Below are 23,831 nucleotides of genomic sequence, written 5' to 3'. Positions count from 1 at the left end.
AAGCGTGTAGCCATCATGTAAGTGCGGATGGTATCATTTAAAACGATTCATGACCAATAAATTCACATTTTAATCCAATTTAAGACTCAATTCAACATTACATTTGCCTCTGCTATAAGGATGGATTAATCATCAATTTAATACTTGTCATTTGTTTTATAACTGAATTTGAAATATGTTCATTAAAGTTACAGCATCAGAATCTGACAGAAAATATGTTTTTTGATTGACTAAATGAGGGAAAGGAGACCAACCATCATAACTTCTCATAACTCCCATGTCTCTGTGAGGAGCATCTGTCCGTTCAGCACCACCAAGAGAGCCTGATGTGACCCTGTGGGTGAAAGACAGCGAAATAACTGAGCTACGAAAAGTAGACAGTGGCGGGGAAACATGAAGTACACAAGAAGGAGTCCACTCGAAAGGAACTGAAAACTTGTCATGAATCAGAGGTTGGGGTCGTCAGTTTTAATGCATCTTGCAGATTTGAAGCATTTGGTGGCAGCACTTGAGAAGCAGGCACGTACAGGAGACTTTCAGTCAGTGACGCTGAGCGGCACAACAACAAGCCTCTCCTACAGCTTTCCTCTCCAGACTCCCCTAAATTTATACCCGTAAGACTTGCAATTTTTTTTTCTCTCTCCTTTTGCACACAGCGATAGAAGCTCTGCATCCTCCATGCAAAAAAAATCCGCCATGAACTCTGGAAGGTAAGTGCTGTTTTATTTTTAGCCATATGTTAATTGTTACCTTATGCAAACCTCGCTCTCTCCATATGTGCGGGGATTCAGGGGATGCATTTTTGGTGCCTGTAAGGCGATGAAGAGCTATTTTCTGTGCAGTCGGGTTGGAGAAATGTGACTCAACGCCGCAGTGAGAATTTGTGTTTACAGTCCAAATGTTCGAGCGATCATGTTGTGAGGTGATGGAGAGCGTGATAGTGGCTGCGTGGATCATCTGAATTGATCACAGGGGAGGTGCAAAGGCAGGAAAAGTGGGCTGTATTGTAAAATTGTCGCTGTTGTGGGCTGGATGATGATTTCTGTCAGACTTGTTGGCTATATAGAAGGGTGTCACCCTGTAAATATCTCAGATTTTAAAAGCGTGACTGATTATTAGTTGGTTATTGTCATCACACATGAAGCAACAAATTCGTCATTCAGGATTGGTCATGTGCACATATTCTGTTTGAAAATGTTGCTTCCAGGTCGATGCAGCAGTAATGTGCAAATGTAACATTCAGGGAGCCATCTGAAGAGGATCCTTGAGGATAGAAAACCTGGTGCTATTTATAGGTGAAGTGCGGAGGGGTGATAAGGATTGCTGTGTCAGATTCTCTCTCTCTCTCTCCGTTTGTCACTCTCCCTCTATGTGTGTGTGTGCTCTGCGTTTCCTCCTGTTTATACAGAATGAACAGAAGAATCAGAGATGAAAGGGAATTTCATCCGAATTAAAAAGGTGCAACCACAGCATCAAAGCAGAGGCAGGAAGAAATGCTCAGTTTATCCTGTTCTCTGCGCTCATCACAGCCCGTGAAGCATTCAAATGCAATTCACTTTGCATTCTGACCCCTTTTAATCTGTGGTTGCACACCTTTGTAATGTGCCTTGTCACCTGTCTCCCTCCCCGAGCGCCGCCACCTCTGCTTTGTGTCTCTGTCCACATGTCTGCTGGGTGACACAGCGTGGAAGTTGCATGCAGGGATTGTTCCCACCTCTGTTAAGCCAATTAGCATTTACCATTTGCGTCCACTGTCAGCAGGCACTGAAGACGAGACAGAGATGCTGATGTCTGGGACGCTCCATCGCCTCCTCCTAGCCAGGATCTGTCTCTGTGTCTATGGAGCCCCCGTCCATCTCCCAACCTTCGTCCCCACGCAGGAGACTCCCTGTGAAGGCCCGTGTGCCAGCTCAGTAACAACTGCTGGGTCAACGCACACTACAGATGTAACAGAACATGTAGACGGCCTGATATTGAATGTAGGCGCAGGAGGAGGGACTGGCCCACATGGACGACCCGAGGGGACAGATCCAGTGACGCAGACCGAAAATGGGGACAGCCTTGATGGAAGATCTGGGCCGAGTGAGGCTGGTGGAGAGGCATGGAGCCAAAGCAGCGAGGGAAAGCAGATCGGAAGCAAATCTGAGATGGGAGACTCTGAAAGACAAACTGAGGAAGCTTCACTGCTGTCTGTTGATCCAGAGAGTAAAAAGGGGGACTTACCTGTCAACACCGAGCCTTTAAGTCCTACAGGTGGGAGACAGGAGTTGGACATGGAGATGAGTACCCCAAAAGGGACATCGGGTAGATATCCAGCCTCTGCTACAGCGCCACGACAGCGCCACGACCAAAAGACTGACCAAACTGGAGAGGACACAAAAAAACTGCCTGGATTTGGTGATTCTGTCCAGGACAAAGACTCAGAAATAAGCTTGCCGTCTTCTACAGATCCTCCACATGCCTCCGCCTCCCTTTGGGCCCAGAAACTGACCTCCCACAGCTCCAACCCTCCCTTGGTATTCGTCACCCCTCGGATCTCCACACCTTTGACAATATGGGGCCGTGATGGAGCCACAATATCACCACTCCCAGACCCCTTTTTACCTGAAATCGGACCGAACCTGATGCCCAGAGAGGATGGCCCAGAGAGCTTATGGACCGAGGCAGCAAGACCCGGAGGAGGTGAGTCAGAAAAGTTAAGACATGCATAATAAATGTTAATAAAAAATGGACATGCATGGATTTTTATTGGGTTGAAACTTTCTCTAATCCCTCGCTGGCCATTAATTCCACAGAATGCCTTCAAAGTGGTGTGAGGTAAATGCTCTGCAGTCATTGTCACCCGGTAATGCTTCCTTCTACCACAAGCCGCATTTTACCAGCCTGCTGGATTTTGCAGGGTTTCAGGGGGCTTCATTAAAAAAGTGTGGCGGAAATGAAAATGATACAGTGGCAGAGATTGCCTTTGATGATTGGCAAAGAAGGCTCTTGCTTTTCCACGCTCCACTTTGAACCCCAGCTGGGACCCGTGGCAGTCTAATTACTTTCTATTCCTGTCTCCAGTCTGAGCAAGAAAAAAAGAAGAAAGAGAACGCACACAACAGCCAGGAAAAAGCTGGTGGCAGGGTTGTGTTATACAAGTCTTTGGAGGATTCAACTCCCCCCCCCTCTCTATCTATACACCCCCCCTGGCCTCCGCTCTTTCTTTCCCACCCTTCACACTCCCCATCCAGCCTATTGTAAAGAGCCAGGCAGGTTATTACTCAGTGCGTCAGGAGAGGGAAATGGATTAAAGAAGTCTGTCTGAGCCAATATGTGTCCATATGGGGACTGTCTGTTTGATGAAGCTTTCTCCCAATTGAAAAGGAAGCTGAAAAAAAAAAAAACTCAATTCCCAAAATGGTATTATGTAAAAGGATTGTAGCCCTTATAAGCATTTTTCAGCCTAGTTTGGAAATGCTTTGGACTGAAGGCAATGCAGTATCAGTTTCTCCTGACAGCCCCCTCTGTGCTGCGGCCTCTTATCTGGGAAGAACAATTTTTTTCAGCTAATCCTCTTTTCATTGTATCGTCACTCGGAGACAGTGCAAGTGCTCCTAACGAGGAAGCTGTACGTGCAAAGAAGTACCTGCTACAAAAGGCTGCATTCTGTCATAAATACTAAATGAGCTATATGCTGCATACAGCTGCTGCTTTTCAGTGGAAAAAACATATATTTCTCATTTTATCTGTCAGCAGAGTTGTGTACAAAGAAACTTCTCTAAACTTGTTATCATTCATTTGCCTAAGTTTTGTTGCTGAATTGGACTTGACATGATCACAAACACATGTATTTCCCGACTTTTTCCAGGATGTTCCAATCAGTTCTGCCCTCTGGAAATGAAATTCACACATTGACCTTCATTGTGTCTCTGTTCTTTTGTTGACACAAATTGCAGCAGACACTGCGGTCCCGCTGTCTCAAGATGAAGCCATAGAGGCCACCATGTCATCAGAGGCTCTTCCTCTCATCTTTGAGCCTTTTGAGGACGTCACACTAGAGGGGGCGGCGGCAGCAGCAGTGGCAGCAGTCACTGTGGTGCCAGGCGGTGGCGCTCAGCCTCCCGGTGCCATGGCGACCGGAGGACTGCCTCTGTCAGAGGTAGAAGTGGACCAGCTGGTCACCGTAGAGACCGACAGCGACGGCCCCTCTCAGGCCCCGCCCGCGCTGATACCAGACTGGACATCACCGTGGCACACGTCCGGGGCCGAGCTCCTGGAGCCAATCAGCTCCTCCGGTCCGTCTGTCTCACAGCAGCAGATCGTAGCTGAGCCGGAGGATCGTTCAGAGAAAGGTGAGAGAGGTGATGCAGCGGGACCAGAGTGAACGATCGGCACTCTGATGACCTACTTTACAGTACCGCTGTTTTTGCAAGATTTAGCCCATTTCACACAAGTCACACACACTTCACGTTACTGCCAAACATTTTCCAACTGATACAATTGTAAGAATCATAATTATTTAAAGTTCTGTATCCTAAACTGCATGAGAAACCACATTTAAAATCCAGTTATAAGGCATTTGAGGTGCCAAATAGATCATGTTGGTGTTGTGCTACATGCACATGCACGACACAATTTTAGCTTAATTTGGATGAAAGCGTTTCCCTTCCAGGCACCCTCTGTTGGAAGTCAGTCAGCGCGGTGCACCAACTGTGTTTGTCTGTTAATGTTTTGTGGTTGGTGCTGGGAAGACATTTCTGGGCTTCAACACAAGCTCTTCAGCACAAGATTCCACATACTCTTTACAATTCTCATGTCTTCCAAGTCTGCTTCTTGTTTGTTGCTGCTTTGAATTATCTGACATCTGCTGCTTTACATCTGACCTTTAATGTTTTAGATCTTCAAACGATGTCAACAACTCCCCTCCGGCTCTTCAACTCAAGAGATTTTTAAAACAGTCGATGCTTTTATCAGCACTACCTCACTCTAAAACTGTGATTCATTTGGCAACGTCTGACTACATGTTCAAAACTACTACCTACCGTCTCTGCAGTGAATACCAATGCCTGCACAGATACTATGAAAGACACACGCATCACAATTAAAGGGGTTTATGACAATTATGGTAATGCATGATTTCTAGTATGTAAGTGCATACTTGTAGATGCATTTGATGAATTGCGTCAGCAAATTTGAAGTCTATGTAAAATGTAGATGAAATGTACAGTGGTACACCTCCTGCCCTACTGCTCATCTTTGTTTTGTATGATTTACGACATGCAGTTGCTGTTCAAACATCAAACCTTGAGGAGGACTCAGCCTCCACTGGCCCCCCCCTCTCATCCTTCCAGTATGCTATGACAACGGTAACCATGGCAACCCATCAGCCGGTGCACAAATCCAGATCAGGGTTAGAGGAGATGGAGTCTGACGGTGAGACGAGTTTTTAAATCGCCAACTGCAAAACCGTTTCTTTAAATCTCATTTTCTAAAATGTTAATTTTCAATCGTACATATTGTCCCCTCCATCTTGGCTGTTGAGTAGATTATTTTGCATCATTCTCCACAGAGGACACAGATGAGGATGAGGAGGATGAGAACTCCGAGGAATCGGTGGAAGAAGACAGTGAGGAAGACTTAACAGAAATGCCTAAAACATCCTCGACGCAGCCTCCTTACAGTCTCATCCCTCCACCTCCTGTCTGGGTTCAACGCAACCAGGGACTGAGTATGACAACATGGTTTATAAACCATATATTTTTATCAGCCTCGGGACATAGCAACATGTATTTAACGCTCATACAATTACTGGATGTTTTCTTAAATACACCAGAATACACAAACCTAAAATCTATGGCTCTTCTCTTCCAGTGCGTAGCTGGGTAGAGCTGATCAGAGAAAAGGTAAGACTGCCCCCTGCTGTTCATAAAAAGTATTGGTTGTCCATCAAAAATTTAAATTCCTTCACCAAGCATAAATAGCATAAGGCAATCGCATAAATGAGCTGCGCTGTTACAATGGTGGAAATATATTTCATTGTCATAAATGTGGGTACTGTAAGTTCATTATGACCACATTCACAAATGTGTATTAATCTGCAGCTAGAAGACGTCCATAACAAATGAACCATGTAGTCGTGTCTAAGAAACAGTTGCCAAGAACGAAAATGTCCAGCTGTTCAAGAAATGAACGCATCTTATTTTAAAAAGTATATATACTACAGTTGTGCATAACCTGTTTTAACATCTTAGTTGCAAATGGTTAGCACATAAGGGTGAGAGCACTGGCAGATGGACATAACTTGTTCTTTTCCTGAATTATGTGGACAAAAATATTGGATTATGCCAGTTGTATTCATTAAAGTAATGTCCCTTAATCCAGGCAAATTAACTGACTTTTTTAAAATTATAATTTGGGTATAAGAGACCTAATGTGGATTTACCGGGGTTAGACATGCTTACAATTCTTTGACCTCCGTGTCTTCCCCCTCGGCAGGCGGGTTATGTGTCTGGGATGTTGGCCCCTGTGGGCATCGGCATCACGGGGGCCCTACTAATCGTCGGCGCCCTCTACAGCATCCGGATGATTCACCGCAAGAGGAGGAACAGCTTCAAACACCAGAGGAGGAAGGTCAGGCAGACAGAGGTCAATACATTAATTACTTACTCTCGCATATTTCGCTTATTATTGTGGACCAGTCACCGTGTATCCAACTCACCGTGGGTCTGAAATGCATTAAGTTCAACATTAAGTTCACTTTTTTTTTCTCCCCAGCAACCCCGAGAGCCTGGCACCAGCCGTCAGGACCAAGCCATGCTACTGGCCGACAGCTCCGAGGATGAATTCTGATGAGGGCCCTCTGGGCTCCTTTTGTTGGTGACCAAAGGCCGATGCTCCTGTGACGGACGCTTGGCGAACACCCCCATCGCTACGACTACAGCATCTCCAATCACCCTGGGCTGTTTGGGTATGACTCATCTGATCCACAGAATGCGACTTGAGTATAGGGCACAATTTGCACGGGCCGTCCCTCCCCCTCTCTTTCCAAAAGTACCAATGTGAGCACTTTTCTCAATGTTGTCAGGTGGTGTTGACTCGAAAGGCTTGGCAGGGCTGTTGTGCTGCACTTTGACAATAAAAATAATACTGCTGCTCATAAAAACTAAATGTATTAGCAGAGGGGTGTTGACAGGATGAAGGTGTTGCTGGTAAACTGAGGTTTTTGTAGCTTTGTTGAGTGGAGGGGCAAAGTGAGAACCAGCTGGTTTACTGTCAAGAAAAAAAAAAAAGGGCTGTAGAAGAGTTACATTACATAAACAATGTAAATATGTGTACCGTATGAACCTGACTTGGGGTCAGTTGTGTCAGTGTAAATATAGTCATATTTCTTGCTAAACAACTAGAATATGTAAAGGAATGATTTTGGGAAATGTGATTATTTGTTGTTTTTGCTGGGAGTTGGATTAGGAGGTTCCTACCTTTGTCTGTCAGATGGAGTTGGCAGCCTCCCTGGTTCTATCCACAGGTACCAAAATCTGCCTTTCAGCAGTTCTAAAAACACTTTATATTTTGTCAATTCAGTCCAAAAAAACAAAGTTTAAAAAGGAGTCAAACTACTAGGAAGTGACTTTCTGGAGTCTCTTACTACTACTAACTGCAAAACAAGCAAGATGTAACATGCTAATTATTACCTTGATAAAGGTGCTGGTATGCTAGTTTTGTTACTGCAGAACAGAAGAAGACAAGCTGTCCTGTACCCAGTCTTCATACTAATCTTAGCAAAGTCTGCCCTGGCTGTAATGAGGAGAGTATCTAGGTTACCAGTATCCTATGTTCCCAAGGTCCTAAGTTCCCAGGGATCCAAGTTTGATCTTCTATTACCAAAGTCCTATCCAAGAGTCCTAATTTTCTTAGATCCTATGTTCCCAAGATCATATGTCCCCAGGGACCTTTTCTGGGTCCTAAATTTCCAAAGTCAAATCCTAAATTTGGAAAGTCCTATATTCCCTGGTTTCCATGTTCTACGGGTCCTATGTTCCCTGGATATTATTTCTTTTCCCAAGATCCTACGTTTCCAAGGTCCTAAGTTCCGAAGGTCCTTTGTTTTCAGGGTCCTACGTCCTCATGGTTCTATCTTCGCTGGGTTTTATGTTCAGCTGTACAACCCTAACCTCAAACGGCCCACGTCATATTCAGTGAATACAGAGCTGGGAAACATCTTTTTCAGGTTCACTGAAACATAAGACCCTGGGACCATTGAAATAACTCCCTATAATGTTGGCTTCAAATTTAAATGACAGATATGAGAGTGGTATTAAACTTCTCTTCCAACTCTTGGTCGGAAAATGAATCCGTTTTTTTTTTTTTCTTCTTCCCAAAATGCTCCACTATTCCTTGCAGTAAGATTTCCACACTCTTTAGAAACCGTTACATGCAACTCATTTGAATTAATGCTTGGTTTAAATGTGAAACTCGTGGAAATGCAAACGTTTTATTCAAAGTCATTTGTTCATAGAAGTTACTGTGAGAAGCACATACAAAATACCATCATTCTAGAAAAGTGCGTAGCATAAAATAGATTTTGATGTACAATATAACTCTGATGTGAACTCATTGCCTCTTGCAAAATGTTCTTGTTTTGTGAGTGCATGACCATGACTAAGTCGATTCATACACTGGCTGGTTGCACAGGCTTCTTTCTAATGAAAGAAGAGTTTCTGTTGGCTGGAAAAGCACAAACAGTGAAGACAATGAAGCAGAGGTTCATATTCTCACAAGTCAAACTTTTTTGGGGTTAAAACTTGCTCAGTTATTTTCTGTGTGCTAATCTGCTTCTGACAAGGGCAGATAAAGGAGAAATTTTTCCTCAACACTTTTTGGCCCAAACGTCACATTGCTCAGATGATGGGAGTTGTACTCCGATTACGTTTTTACCTTTTTTGAGAGATAATTAAAGGAATCGTTTGATAAGAAACTTCTCTGTTGTGGTCCAGACAGAAAAGAGGCAAGAAGTATTTCTGGTCATTTGAGCCATATTTGTAACACCAATGTTACATCAAGGTGTCTTTTGTTTTTAAGAAAACATCTGTTCTGTATATCATGAGCCATCTGACATGCTTAATGTACAACTGCCTGTTTATATGCAATAATACTGTTTTAGGGTAAGTGTGATGTAAAATAGTGGACACTTTTGTCTCTTAATGGGAGATATGAAACAGGTTGTGATCAAATAAACAATTCTTTTAGATGTCTGATTGAGACTCTTTCTTAAAACACAGCTTAAAAGGTGACGTATGTTTTTGAGAACCACTCCAGACAGCAGACAAGATAACCCAGTTTTACAGCATTAAAAAAATCAAATAATTTATTTCTGTGTTCTTTTTTCCACATTAAATAAAAGCTATCGGACATTTCCAGATCAAAATCAAGAGGGGGACAGGGAAGAGGAACAGAGGGAAACAGACATGCAAAAAACCCTTTTGCACACTTTATGGATGGCGGTGGAGGCGGTGCTGGCCGCCCCAGAAAGACTGCAGGAAGCCCCTGTGTGTTAGTTGGTTGTGTTGTGGGGACCACAGCGCTTTGTGTAGGACTGCCAATACAAATGTTAAATATCTGACCGACTAAGTGGTTTCTGAGGGAGGAAATTTATAGTCGTAAATGTAGGATGGCAGACGGTCGGGATAGCACGGCGGGTGTCCAGGATGAGGAAATAAACTACTTCTGACATCTGTGAACACTGAACTGGCATGTCAAGTCAAAACTGATTCCAAAGCGTCAGAGAAAACTGGGTATGCAACACCACAAGCCATGGCTACAAACCGATAGATGACGAAGCCCTTCAGTCTGTGATCATGGTCGAAACGGAGCCACGGTGGCAGGCTGTAATGCCCGTATGGAACTACCAGAGTTTCACATGTTTGAGACAAAAAAAAAAAGATGATAACAGACCCATTTCCTTCAAAGTCTACAAAGTCTCTTACTGACGACTGGTTTGAGAGAACAAGACAGGTTTCCTTTGCTAAGGTGTCCCGTATCTTGTCATTTCACCAGCCGTCAGAGTGTAAAAGAAGAACGGCCCGATCGGTGTCAGAACACAGAAGAAGCGGGGAACAATATGTCCGACACAGGGACAGAAGATTTGAATCCTCCGGAGAGAACCAGGAGGAGTTCGAACAGGGTAATAGTAAAATTCTGAACAGTGTCTGATGAGCAGCAAAGATAAAGAATTGGTAGATTGTTTTTCGTATGCTCATCATTTTCACCACACCTCTGGATGGGCTAAAGTTGCACAGAAATTCAAAATAAAAATCTAATCTGACAAAACAACCCAAGTCGCCCCCAAAACCCAAAACAACACTCGTATACAAATCTGAAAAAAAGAAGGAAATATAAGTAATCTGATCCATTGTTCCAAAAGCACACAGACTCAAACGTACAGACTGTTATGTGGGTGGCAACTCTGTAAACATCTCTCCCTTCCAGTGCTTGGCTCCAGGGATGTGATACCTTGCGGCTTTAAGGGGAAATAAACCCAAACCATGAGCATGGTCCTGTAGTGTCACTCATAGAGGTTACACCTCATCCATCCTGAAAACCATCCGACCTTCTGACTACCGTGAATGTTTGCTGGAGACGTCTCGATTGTTTCGTTGTCAATATTTGTAGCGTATTTTACACTTTTTTTTTTTTTATCGTAGTGCCACATGCGAGTGTCTCGCAGTGCTTTCTACTTTCAATACTGTAGACCGAAGCATGCAGATGCCCAATTGCATAATTTGAGCCGCTACAAAGACAAAATCTTTAAATTTGCATTTACAACCTGCGATATAGGTTGTTTGAAAACTCAAAAGCCGATTTAGGGTTTATTCTCCCTTTAAAGGACCAGCGTGTAGGATTTTTGGGGATCGACTGGCAAAGATAGTACACAATATCCATAATTGGGTCCTCTTCCATGAAGCCCACCATCTCTCTACGTCAGCCCAGCAGGGACAAACCAAACACTGGCTTTACCGAGGACCTTTCATGTCACGGTAGATTCTCCTACACACTCTGAAGAGGAGGACTGAGGCGAGGGGTGTTCAGTTGTTCGCAATCTGCAGCGTCACTGGCACTAAATCCTACACACGGCTCCTTTAACTCACACTCCGTATCTTTCTCCAGCCTTCGTCACAACATCGAGCACCAACTTAAATCCTGAAAACCAAGCGTGTGCTGTTGTTCCTTCCTATAACTAACGAGTCCTGTTGTCGTCATTAGGCCAAAACAAAATACAGCAGCGTAAAGGCTCTGATTTTTCCTCTGAAAGTAGAGAAATAAAAGTCTAGCAGAACGGATCCACACCTTTGTCAAAATAGCAGGACACATACACACACACACACACACACACATTCACACGTACACAAACACACTGCAGCAATTTCCATAGAAGTGCATCTCACCTTTGTTCATTTTACTGTTAAGAAAAATCAAAAGTGGCTGAAGCAAACTCTTTGCCAGTTAGTGTGTATTGGAACGTCCCGGTGAAGCCGTGTGCGCTCCGGGATGAAGATCTCAAAACGTTAGCGAGGTTGGTTGTGCATCGAGTTCGGGCACCTGGGAAGTGCAACGTGGGCTCAGCCGCTGACGCAAGCAGCATGAGGTTATACAGGTGTATAGTCGACAAATCAAAATAAAACTGAAAGCAAACAAAAGAATAAAATATCATCTGCTAAGAATACTTATCTATTTTCCTTTTTTTTTCTTTTTTTTTTTTTTATCAAGGAGATAAACACACACACATCATACTCAAACAGGAATCCAGCATATGTAACACTTTGCCTCGATCTGGCACCGAGGCAGACCAGAAGACTGCGGAGAGCATCGCCTGTTTGCAGGCGGGTCGCTGCCGTCCCGGCTGTTAGTGCTGATGGATTGAGTGGCACTTGCAATGAGGAGAATCAGATGAATAACTAGTAAACAGAGATGGCGAGGAGATATTTGACCATCATTGGTAAAGAGTCTCTTTGAGAGACACCGCTTTCTCCTTTTTGGGAATTTTGCAGAGGCTGGCAGTACATTTAGGGAAAAACTAGTTCTGATCTGCAAAAACTATGAGAAAATTCGGGATTTGATGACGAGAAGATTTAGTGAAAGACACTGAAGCGAAATAGTGGTCGATCGACAAGTTGGGCAAAGTTTGAGGTGCTAATGGAGTGATTTGTTTTCGATCAACTGCGCTGCATCGACATGCTTACACCGAACAGTGGAAGGGGCTCGGAGGGTTTGCCTCAGATGGGGTTAATCGACACACTCGTATTCCCACACTCACGTTGAATTAAAATGCATGCATATCTTTACAGGCTTCAGTCCCGGAGGCCGAGGCAGGTGATGGAGGCAGCAGCAGGGAGGTGCTGCGCCCACTGGACAGGATGGGAAAACAAAAACATAGTACACACAAAATTCCACCCGAGCATGCGCTCACACAGTCACACAAACACTTTCACTTGCTCACAGTGAAACCAACCGCACGCACTAAAAAAAAAAAAAAAAAAAAAAAAAAAAAAAAAAAAAAAAAAAAAAACACGGCCACTTGCTCTCCAAAAAAAAAACCACACGAGGCGGTACAAACACGCAGTCATACAATAGCCCACCCACCCACCACTCCACTCCCCCACCCCCCCACCTAACTTACAAGGTTAAAAAAGAAACACAAAAATAAACTCCACAAATATTTTCTTCCCAGTCTGTGTTTGCCGCCCCGCTTCCTTGTTTCGACGTTGTGTTGTTTACGTTAAGTCCGCTTTGTCCTGTGTTCTGCAGGATGATTTGGTTGTGGCGCCTTGTCCTCTTGGGTTCGGATGCACGTCCTCACCTGAGCTGCCTCAGCACCTAACATCCCGGTCGATGAGGCGTCCAAGCTTCAAGGTAAAAATGTCATCTAGTCCCCAGTCTAGGTCATCCCAGAGACCACCCTCCACATCACAGGACGTATCAGGGGCCCCTTCATGAAAAACATCGGGTGGGATTTCTGCCTAAACAAAAGTTGTTCAGAGGTCAAGGATAAAAGGAGGGTGTTCGTGTGTCTATGCATACCTATGTGCATACTCCTTACGTTTGTACACAGGCGTACATGTGAGTGTGTGTGAGTGTATTTGTGTGTGTGTGTGTGTGTGTGTGTGTGTGTGTGTGTGTGTGGATACCGTGTATGTGTGAGTATAAGAGCGAAATGACCAGGGCTGAGGCTGTCAAGCTGATAAGTGTTCGAGGTGAACAGCACCTGCTGTCCCGTCCTCCCCCCCGTCCCCTCTGCGTTCCTCTAGCGGAGCCACAGTTTGAGCCGCAGCGCGTCCACTCCATTCAGGTAGTATCTGAACAGCCGCTTGTCTCTGACAAAACCCAAGTTCTCGTACAGCTTCAGGGCTGATTTGTTGGTGATCTCGGTCTCCAGTACGACCTGCGGACACACAGACGGACGGATCAGTGAGCAGACTGATGTTTGGAAAGAGCCTGTATTTGTATTGGACTGTTTCTGAAGCCAAACAGTGGTGCTGCACGTGTTATCCAAATAAAGGAAATTGTCAACATCATGTAATATTCATCACAGCTGGTTAAATACAGTGATAGCTGCTATTTATGCTGGAAACGTGAGCATTAGCAACTGTAAAGAAAAAAAAAAAAAAAAAGCTCATTTCTACAAACCTGAACCTGCCTTCGTTAGCATACTGCTCACGAACACCTCCGAGAGTTGCTTCTGTTGGTTTGGCAAAGCCAGCAAATTACCTCGAGGGCATGAACACTTTCTGAAGCGTTCACATGTTTCTACAACAATCTCGTCCTGTCCCAGCTGCTGCAATTATCCTGCCTCAGACCCTTGATTCATCACAAGAACCTTCAGTGACGTGTTTTTATACTTTTGAAATAAATGTGTTTTTTTGTAGTAATGCAGCTGCAAGAAGGGATTTTTTTTTTTGGTTATGTTTTCTCTTGGTAATTTCAGGTAATGTCTTATAGTTAAATCCGAGGAGCTTGTCGTGAGGGACTGCATTCATAAGAAAAGCTATTGGTATGTAAGATATGATCAAATATCATTTGACTTAATACCTTGATATGGCTATTGTGATTATAATGTAGGGAAGACTATTGTTGCTTTCTCAAAATACTTGCACAATGATATTTTTGATGAATCAACATCCGTAATGTGTATAATAGGTAAATAAAAAATAATAGAGCAGCTAGAACAGTCAGATAAGTTCAGGAAATGCCATAACTTTACTAATGCAGCCCATAAAACCAGGGAACATCGTTGGCAGTCAAGTGTTAATAAAACCACTTCCAAGACACAAGTTATGTCTTCTTGGAAGCTACACAAAAAAATGCTGATAGAGAACCAAAGCTGAAACCTTCATGCAGTTACAAAGTGTGTTTGCAGTCGATTGATTGTCATCTATTTCTCTTGTTTTTTTTTCTCCAGATAAATGACAATAAAATACATTCCTATAAAAACATGAACTTTGAAGGGATTTTTTTTTTTTAATATCGACTCTTATTTTCCGCCTGTAACATCCGCTCTCTCTAGTGATTTTACATTATTTTAAAATCTGTGTAGGAAGCAGAGTGAATATGAGGCTATTCAGAGAGAAGCAGAGCAAATAAAATAGTGTGGGGCTGAGGAGAAAACACTGAAAGGCCCAGGAGGGCTGACAATCAAACCAAGGTCACCGGTGAACTTCAGTAAAGGACAGCACGGGAACTTGAAATAAAACAGATTTTTTTTTTTTTCTTTCCATGTGGTTTCTTTCGGTTTCCCTTTAGTTCACACTCAAACACATCCACAGCAACAAAGAGCCAAATGCCTATGGAACAACACAAGTATATTCTACTCATTTTCAATGTGATGTCATTTGATGTATTATGCATATTTAACACTGAGACCGAAGACGCTGGCAGACAGCTTGTACACGTGTGCCAATGTGAGGCATAAACTGTGCATGGTTGCACAAATACAGTAAAAGCCTTTGATCAAACCTAAAAAAAATATATATATTATTCAAATATGGTTTAAAAAGGATGACGTGAGCTGATTGAGTCGACCCCCAGTAGTAAAGGGTCAATCAAACTTACCTCGTCACAGTCGCCCTCCACCATGGCATAGATGGCCTTTTTCACCAGATTAGTACCTGAAGCAGAAGAGTCCCGGTCAACCGAAAAAGTGAGTGGCTCCAGATGAGAAAATAAAACTTTTACGAGTATAACATTTGTGTTCTTTCCATTTCCTGACTCAGTGCCTGATAGTATGAATAATGCTACCTTAGGTTTAGGTACAGCATTACGCATCAGCTCAGATTTGATCACTTATCTAAATGGCCTATTTGCATAAAGATATTTGATTGTCAAATACGGCACGAAAGAAAGTGTTGCCCAACTCGGTCTAGACGCTTTATTTTGAAAGGACAGACTTTCTGAACACTCTGTGATCTCACCGATGCTTTTCCTTCTGTGTTTCGAGTCCACGGCCAGCATGGCGATGTAGCCACGCCGAAACATCTTCTTGTGCATGTCGAGCTTGCATACAATGGCTCCGACACACTCCTGCTCCACCATGGCCTGTGACACACACGCAGACACACACACACACACACACACACACACACACACACACACACAGTTGAGTCCTCTTTGAGTGTCTGCAGAGAGCCGAACAGTTCCTCTGAAGTTCCTGACAACCTGCCAGTTCTTCTGGCTCCCTGAAATGACCTCTGACCTTTATTTCATCACACTTCCTCTTATGTCACACGCCGCGTTCCAGTCAAACTGGAACCGGGAAGTTTACGACCTTGAGGCCCAGATGATAAACAAAGAAAAAGGCAGTGTTTTTCAAGATAGAAATCCCTAACTGGTCACAGCAGGTGTAAGAGGAAACACCAACGTAAAGCACTCTGCACTGACAACTTCACGTGATCTTACACACACACACACACACACACACACACACACACACACGAGGTAAAAGCGACGTTGTTGTGTCAGTTCCATGTTTTCTGGCTTGACCGTTTCTAATACATACTTATAATCACAAAACTAACCAGGACAAAGGGTTTCTGACAGTCAAGTGGATGTCGCAGCGAGGCAACCACTAAAATACAAACCCGTGAACTGGTACTGCCAGTGAGACTTTAACATGTACGTGTTTGGGTTGCGTGTGTTCATCTTCAGTATCAGCACTGTGACTGCCTTTAGGACACACTGACAGGTGATGAAAAGCAACGCAGTCACAGTCACACCCAGCCCAACCAAAATGAAAGGCAACTCGAGGTAACCAGTCCTCAGCCAGGAGGGGGGGGGGGGGGGGAGAAATCAACCCCAGTGGTTGTGACTTGGTGAACTCGGTTACAGAGAGGTTATCGGTCATTTCTTCAGGTTTCAGTCGTATACTCACCAGAAAGCAGAGCTGCGGCCAGTTGTGGATGAAGTACCTGTATGTGTAAATTGAATAAGGCTCAGACAAGTCCTTGGTGATCAGTCTCATGATCCACGGCATCTGCAGCTCGGACTCGTAGCGGACATAGCGGATGCCGTGGCTCTCCTCCTCCTCCTCCTCCTCCGCCCGGCCGGGAGAGCCGCTCAGGTCGAGTCGGGCCAGCTCCGCGGCCGGCGGCTGCTGCTGCTGCAGGTCGCCGCGGCTCTCCTCTCCGCCGGGCCCGGCAGCGTCCGGCGGCTGGTCGCTCGGCGGTCTCGGCGGCTGCGGGTAGTCGTTTTTCCCTTCGTGGGCCGCCTCAGTTCTTGTGAAACCCGGCACCCCGTTCATGCTATTGTTAACGAGGGGAGAGTGACGGCCGTTTTTGGAGAAGGGGCTGTGGCCTTCGTGTTGGCGGTGCTCACTGTTGTTTCTAGCGGCTGGAGCCCCCTCAGTGCTGCAGTCACAGTTGTCCGCGGACGACCTCGGACTGTCAGACCGGTTTCCCGCGTGCTGGTGGCCGTCAGGGTCGTCCGAAGGGCTGGCCAAGCCGTTTAGCTGCTGCTGCTCTCGGGCTTGCATTTTGAGGTGCAGCGCCGCCGGACTAGCTCGCGCTAGCATATTTTTCTGCTTATTCTTGACCGACCTTTTCACGTCGCTTACCGGCTGCGTATCCTGCCCTGTACCGGCGGGTATGCGGTCCTCCCCGCGGCAAGCCGGCTCTCCGTATTCGACCGCCGGCTCCACGCTCCCGGCCCCGGGGAAAGGAGGAATTTCAGCCGGGGATGAGGGCAGTGCGCTACTAGGCCCAGGCGGCACTGTGGCCATCCCACTGCATTAAGGTGGAGATTCACGCTTGAAAAACGGTGAACGCAATTTCATCCGCGAGGCGAAAAGATATACAAACAATAAACAAGTTAGTTCACCGAATATCGCATAAATCCGAGGATTGTCGAGGCGATATCGTATCCGCTGGCGACGTTTGTCGCTGCTTTCTCCTCGATTTCCCTGCTGCCGCAAAGTGCCGCCGCAGCAAACGCCATTGCAACAGCAGTCAGGGACGTTTTACGACAGTAGTTTAACGCATGACAGTTGCAGTTTTTTTTTTTTCACATACCGGTCCCAATTTCTGCTTTTTTTATACCATTGAAATAAAGGAAATTTCTCCCTATTCAGTCGTTTTATTTCTGTTGGATTTTATTGCTATTTTCTTTCTTTTGCAGCAACAGAATTAACAAATCACATTTAAAGCTTTTAAACCAGTCAGACGTAGACTAATTATAAAATGACTACAAACAGGAAATTGTATTATATTTCTAAACAATGAAGGAGTCAAAGGTGAGGAAGGAAGTCGTTGGACTGAGAGGTTCATTGCCCTCAAAGATCAATAACTGCTGACTTGTCTACCTTCCTACCGGCAGTGGGCGCTGAGCTGATGATTTGTTTGGATAGGTTTGGTTTTTTTTTGTGTGTAACCGTTTCTCCAGCAGATGTCGCCAGTAGATCAGTTTAAGGCTTCATTCAGTAAAGTAAGTTTGCAATATCCAGATGCACACTCAACAAAAAGGTAAAAAAAAAATATTCCATGAGTTGAAGTAAAAGATCTAAGACTTCTTCTATTTCTCTCAAACTTTGTTTACAAATGTGGTCATGATGTGAGAGGTGTGGCACATCAAGATGCTGATTGAACAGCATGATTATTGCACGGGTGCCTTGGACTGAGCCCGATAAAAGGCCACTCTAAAATATGTAGTTTTATCATGCAACACAATGCCACGGATGCTGTGAGAGAGCGTGCAGTTAGCATGCTGACTGCAGGAATATCCATCCGAGCTGTTTTCCATGAATTTAATGTTCATTTCACTTCCATAGGCAGTCTACAACGTCGTCCTCCAGAATTTGGCAGCACATCCAACAGGCCTCAATCAACAGCCAGATCAACTCTATGTGAAGGAAATGTGTCGCGCTGGAATAGGCAAATGGTGTTCACACCAGATACTGGCTGTTTATTTTCCTCTCGGCAGCCTCAAGAAGATAATGCCTATCTGTTGCCATATGTGAGATTGTTGTTACTAATAGTGTAAAATGTCTAGATAAAGTCCAAGACACAACTGTGCAATAATCATGCTGTTTAATCTTGATGTGTCAGACCTATCAGGTGGATGGATTATCTTGGCAAAGGTGAAGTGCTCACTTACACGGATTATTAAAAATATTGTGAATGAAATTTGAGAGAAAACAAAAAGGTTTTGTTTGCATATAAGAAGTCTAAGATCTTTTACTTCAACTCATGAAAAACAGGAGTGAAAACGAGTATTGCATGTATATTCTAAACCCATAGTTAAGATTTGTCACTGACTTAACACAATAAAAAGAGAAAAACATTTTCCTGTTGGATATGACAGCTAAATCATGCTGTACACAACCCTCTAAGATCAACAGCGTGTCAAAATTGATCTGCAAGATAACCAAGTTCATATAGGTGGCAGTGTTGCTCTTCCATGTCCTCAAGCGGGTCCTGTTACTCTCAGGTGGATCACTATTTGGCAACTACATTGAGAACTTTAAAGTTCAATAGCACTGCCATATGATGGATGGATGGATGGATGGATGGATGGATGCCAACACCTCCTGATCTCTCCTTCCTCTGTCCTTTACAATGATCACAGATATAAGTGAATTTTGCTACAGAAAGAAGACTCATATTGTTCTGTTTATAACTATACGTTACAGAGAAAGAGACAGAGAGATCGACGGGGAGAGAGACGACTCTTTTAAAGCTAAGCCTTGGGGCTGAGAACTCTCTGAAGAGCTGGAATCAGACATGCACAATCAGTTCCCCTCTTCAAATCTCCTTTACAGGCCTATCTACTTGAACAGCCTTCTCTTAATTACTTTCTCTATCACTTAGCGAGCTGTGCCTGGGACTAGGAGCGCCAGTGTCTTGCCAGAGACATTTGGCTGGTTTGAACCCACATTTATACAGGCCTATCTTCTTTCTCACAAGCCTGTCCTGTACCTTCTATCCCCCGCCTCCCTTTTTCCCTCCTGCTTTCATTGTACACTGCTCTTGTCTCTACGCGGCTCTCCCCATCCTGTCTCTACCCCTTTCCAAATATCTCCAGGGTGTCAGTTGCATCATGTGACTGGTGTGCTTGTGATTGTAGCAGTTGGCAGACATACTAATCTACGAGGAGGAACCCAAAAATACCTTAAAAAACGACTGCATGTAAAGAAGTGTGAGGTCAGCGAAGAGCTCAGTGGAGAGTGAGAACAAGACAACCCAGGCTGACACTGGAACACAAATTTTCTCCTCCTTCGGATCTCTCTCCCGGTCTCTTCTGTCTGAACCGGTCTCAGGGACTGGAGGCCAAGCTTCGGATCTCCACCCCCCCCCCCCCCTCCCTCCATCCCTCCCTCCCTCCTTCTCCTGCCTGTCACGTTGGCTTGCTCCCCTTCACTCCACTCACTTCCCTGTGTCCTCCTTCCCCTTTTTTTTTTTTTGTCTGGCGTCTGGTCCACTAGAGCTGTATTTAATTAGTTTCTGTTGGGTTAATTAGGGGCTAAAGTTAGGGGGTCGGACCAGAACAAAAGCAGGTCAGGCTGGACGGATGCAGGTGCTCCGGAGTGGCTGCCAGATTCCAGCGTTCAGATTAAGATGACTGTAAATTGTCTGGAGTATCAGGGAAAGAGAGAGAGCCACCATTCGCAAGGGAGGAGGTTCTCCACCACATATGGGACGGCAGCTCCTTTTCCTCCCATGCTGGCATCATTATGTGATGAATTTTACAATCCTCTGTTTGCATTTTCCACAAGAAACCACCTCATATTCATACGATTTAAGCTGGCTTTCATGCTCTACCTTCTCATATTACACTGGCACACATCACAGAGTCAATCTAATGTATGGTGTAAGCAAGTGATGTTTTTGCCAGTCGCCACACAAGGTGCTGTGTTGTATGGTCTTATTCATATCGCTCCAAGCACTCAAGTCCCCTTTTTTCATCTGCAGCTATACCCTTCCTATTTGCTTTGTTGGTTGGCTGAAAGAAGAAATAAAAAATATGTGAGGAGGACATCAAATGACCAATCCAAACATGTGGAGTATACATAAAATAGGCAACTCCTTCCTGTGAAGTGTACATCAGTAGTTAAATGAAGCAATCGTGTATAATGAAACAAATGAAAACAAGATGGGAGTCTAAAAAAGCTTCAGGCTGCTGCATGTGAAAGATTACTTGTTTAGTTATTGTTCTTTTTTGGTATATTTTTTACAATTCACTGATATGTACAAAGAGAAAGTCTATACAGTACACATAACTTTGATTACAGGGAAGAGAAAGAGCAGAAAGAGATGCAATTTGACCTTTTCATCTATCCTCTGGAGATGAAGAGAGAGGAGAGGAGAGGAGAGGAGAGGAGAGGAGAGGAGAGGAGAGGAGAGGAGAGGAGAGGAGAGGAGAGGAGAGGAGAGGAGAGGAGAGGAGAGGAGAGGAGAAGAGAGATGAGATGAGATGAGATGAGATGAGGCATCTCTGGCATGGCTGGAGCCCCTCGGTGTGTGAGGGTCCTGGGGCCCTTTAGACAGGCGCCAGCCCAGCAGGGAAGCAGAGACAATCACGCAGCACCAGATTCAATGCTCTGAGATGGAGGGATGAGGAGGGAGATTGAAGGGGAGCGGGTGGTGGGACAAAGAGGGGACAGTTGAGGAAGGTGGAGGACGTGACGAGGAGGAGAGCAGAAGGGTCCAGGTACAGAGACGGAGAGACTGTCGAATAAAAGAGCCGAACAGAGATGGCTGGAGAGCGAGAAAACGACAGCGTAGATCAAGAGGAGGTGAGAGGAGAAGAAGTGAAAGGAAGAAAGAGCAAGCGAGGGAGAGATAGCATATATTCCCTCTGTAACAGTCTTTATCACCAGCCCAGATCGTGGCGTATGAACAGTGATCCAAGTCAACCATCTGCTGAGGCTAGATAAGCCTGGGAGAGCTGGGTATTGAGCTGTCACTCAGGGAGGAGCGCAGGAAAAGAAAGAGAGGAGGGGAGAGAGAAAACAGAAGAGAAATAAAGACAAGAACGGGAGAGAGATCAAGAAGGAGGCGAGGGAGGGGTCCGTGCAAGGTAGGGAAATTGAAAGCAGAAGATTTGCATGGAGTGGAGAGCATCCGTCTTGTTAGAGAAAGACTTAACGTCAAATAGGTATCCAGCCCTGTCCTGCCTCATCGTGAAATAATCCCTCAGTTAATAAGAGAAACAATAAAATTAGGCTATTTATTTGTTTTTATTTCCCATCAGCCCACGTCACACACACACACACACACACACTTGCGTCAAAACACACATCCACTCCCATCACTCCTAATCACGTCGGTGATGACATGTTTGTCTTCTGTCAGGAGCACACACATATTCACACACGTCAAGTTTAAGGTACAAAATGAGAATGTTTGGCATTTCAAACTCTGCAATTCACATACATTTCACACACTCAGGTGATCACAGCGAATGTGTGTGCGGGGGAGTTGTGTCCCCACTATCATCATCAATTAGACACCTCTACTGGTGGGGAAGATCCCCAGACTGGGGGACTGCTTGATTAAGCCCATGTGCAGGTGATTAAGTTAAATCCCACTTAAACATACCCCCTTAAACCACTTAGTGCATAACTATGAAGGACAGTATTCTCTTGTATATGCGTGTGAAAGAGAAACAGAGGGAGAAAACCTACGACAATCATATATTTGGTGGATTCTGTCATCAGTCCCTCGTTTTTGTCTTTTTTTATAAGGTTTACATTCAATCTCCGCTCTCGACGCATGGATCTGTGTGTTTATAGTGTGATACTGTGGTAGTACAGGGGCGTGAATTAAGGCCGGGAGGGGGGTCAGGCCTGGGAGTGGGGGTTAGGAGGGGATTAGCCGAGGCCAGTTGGATCATTTTACAGCCGGAGGACCCCCCTTCACCCTCTGCAGTCTCCTGGACAATGAGGATTAAACTCCTCTTGTTCCTCAACTCCGAAAAACGGCAGGACGACAAAGACACTATTCCTCCTGGGTCCCCTGGCTGTGGCTGGGAGCTGAGTCGAGGAGAGGAGGGGCGGGAGGCGAAGGAGTAAAGAGAGGGAGGCGGGAGGAAGGGAGAGAGGGAGGCAGGAAGAGGCAGGGGGTCCATCATAAAATTAATCCCTTCACAGTTTCCTCTGGGTGCAAAGTGAGATATGAGGCAGACATGTCTAATGAAATGCTACAGTCATCTAAGGGCACAGTGATAAAAGCATATATTAAACTAATGGGGCTCGTCATTAGCGGCTCTAGTAAGCGGATCGAGATGGTTGTGCTCAACTTTGGTGATCTGCACGGAAGATGAATCTATTCCAAGAAAAGTCCACCTTCCTCCATTCTTCTGCTTTATTGCTCTTATAAGTGACGATATCGAAGTTCACTTCCCCATAATCCTCAGGGTTGGAAGTATGACTATACTCACTCTATATTTGTCGGTAATATTCAAGAAATAGTTTGACATTTGGTAAATTTACTTCTTTGCTTTCTATAAAATGATCAATAGCACTCTCATGCTGAGTTTAGCTTAGCATACAGACTAAAATCATATGGAAACAGCCAGCCAGGGTCCATCCGAAGGTAACAGAGTCCACCTAATAGCACTTCTAAAGCTCACTACATCTTGTTTGTTCAATCTGTACAAAAAGCACTAAAAGTCATTTATACACTTTGTTCACTTTCTACTGGAAAGTGAATAAGAATAAATACAATAAAAGGTGCTGTTAGGTTGATTTATCAGAGAGAGGCGAGCTATAGCCCTGTTTCCAGTCTTATTTGCGAAGCTAAGCGAACCATTTTCTGGCTGGTTCTCAAAACTACTGGTTCAAAATTTCATTGCAGGACACAAACTCCAGGTGCTATGTATCATTGGGGCCCTCTGTGAACAAAAAAGTATCCGAAGCTACGTAAATTGAAGGATAAATCCTGTGTAAAAGCCCAGCGTCGAGCAGTGTGTGATCATAGCCCAAGGCATGGTGATTAGGGATCCCTACGTGGCAAAGTGTCCACCCAAGGACGTACGACTGGGCTTAGCATGTGGCACAGTGTCAGGCTTACAGATGGAGACGGATTTGGTTGCCCTCAGTTACAATTACTGCAACAATTGCTGTTTCTTCTGCTTTAGGGACAGAGGACCAAAGTAATTTTGTGATGTTGTGTTGCAGGAGATCAAATTTACTGGTCAACATCCAAGTGAGAGGGACAATGAAAGAGGGGGACAAAAGAAACAGAAGTCCACTGGTTTTAATCTGAGAATAAAAAATGAGGGAGTCATAGGAATGTAAAGAGAGGAGTGAAAGAAGAGAGGGCCGAGGAGGAGGGCGAGCAGCACAACAGAACCAGGGGGAGTTGGAGGAG

At 44.7% G+C, this 23,831-nt stretch overlaps 2 protein-coding genes across 4 annotated transcripts; one reads left to right on the top strand and one right to left on the bottom strand.

Moving 5' to 3' along the window:
- Positions 1 to 1,781: 1,781 nt before the first annotated feature.
- LOC138203563 (armadillo-like helical domain-containing protein 4) lies at positions 1,782 to 9,236 on the top strand. 2 transcript variants are annotated; one of them, XM_069158533.1, is made up of 7 exons: positions 1,782 to 2,682; positions 3,942 to 4,334; positions 5,266 to 5,415; positions 5,552 to 5,710; positions 5,854 to 5,885; positions 6,478 to 6,627; positions 6,757 to 9,236. In XM_069158533.1, the coding sequence occupies exons 1-7, from the start codon at positions 1,782 to 1,784 to the stop codon at positions 6,829 to 6,831; spliced, it is 1,860 nt and encodes a 619-aa protein (XP_069014634.1). In that variant the 3' UTR covers positions 6,832 to 9,236. The 2 variants fall into 2 exon arrangements, with proteins under 2 accessions (XP_069014634.1, XP_069014633.1); XM_069158532.1 differs by having other exon boundaries at positions 3,939 to 4,334.
- A 3,410-nt stretch (positions 9,237 to 12,646) lies between these two features.
- On the bottom strand, positions 12,647 to 17,512 carry naa30 (N-alpha-acetyltransferase 30, NatC catalytic subunit). Of its 2 annotated transcripts, XM_069158529.1 has the most exons (4): positions 16,400 to 17,508; positions 15,444 to 15,567; positions 15,085 to 15,140; positions 12,647 to 13,417 (listed from the first exon to the last, which is right to left on the bottom strand). In XM_069158529.1, the coding sequence occupies exons 1-4, from the start codon at positions 17,243 to 17,245 to the stop codon at positions 13,280 to 13,282; spliced, it is 1,164 nt and encodes a 387-aa protein (XP_069014630.1). In that variant the 5' UTR covers positions 17,246 to 17,508; the 3' UTR covers positions 12,647 to 13,279. The 2 variants fall into 2 exon arrangements, with proteins under 2 accessions (XP_069014630.1, XP_069014632.1); XM_069158531.1 differs by lacking the exons at positions 15,085 to 15,140; positions 15,444 to 15,567 and having other exon boundaries at positions 16,400 to 17,512.
- Between the last annotated feature and the right edge of the window lie 6,319 nt (positions 17,513 to 23,831).

Source organism: Embiotoca jacksoni, unplaced genomic scaffold (assembly GCF_022577435.1).
Source record: "Embiotoca jacksoni isolate LCO1_2020_lvr unplaced genomic scaffold, fEmbJac1.0.p SCAF_23, whole genome shotgun sequence".
NCBI lineage: Eukaryota > Metazoa > Chordata > Actinopteri > Embiotocidae > Embiotoca > Embiotoca jacksoni.
This window is presented reverse-complemented; position numbering and strand designations above follow the sequence as displayed.

Bases quoted from the DNA above. Each gene is read 5' to 3' on its own strand.
- LOC138203563 (XM_069158532.1), top strand. From the start codon at position 1,782: ATGCTGATGTCTGGGACGCTCCATCGCCTCCTCCTAGCCAGGATCTGT. The intron at 4,335-5,265 runs GTGAGAGAGGTG...TACGACATGCAG, and splicing joins GGAGGATCGTTCAGAGAAAG to TTGCTGTTCAAACATCAAAC. The intron at 5,711-5,853 runs GTATGACAACAT...CTTCTCTTCCAG, and splicing joins TCAACGCAACCAGGGACTGA to TGCGTAGCTGGGTAGAGCTG.
- naa30 (XM_069158529.1), bottom strand. From the start codon at position 17,245: ATGGCCACAGTGCCGCCTGGGCCTAGTAGCGCACTGCCCTCATCCCCG. The intron at 15,141-15,443 runs GTGAGATCACAG...CTTCTGCTTCAG, and splicing joins ACACAGAAGGAAAAGCATCG to GTACTAATCTGGTGAAAAAG. The intron at 13,418-15,084 runs GTAAGTTTGATT...GTGTGTCCGCAG, and splicing joins TGGAGGGCGACTGTGACGAG to GTCGTACTGGAGACCGAGAT.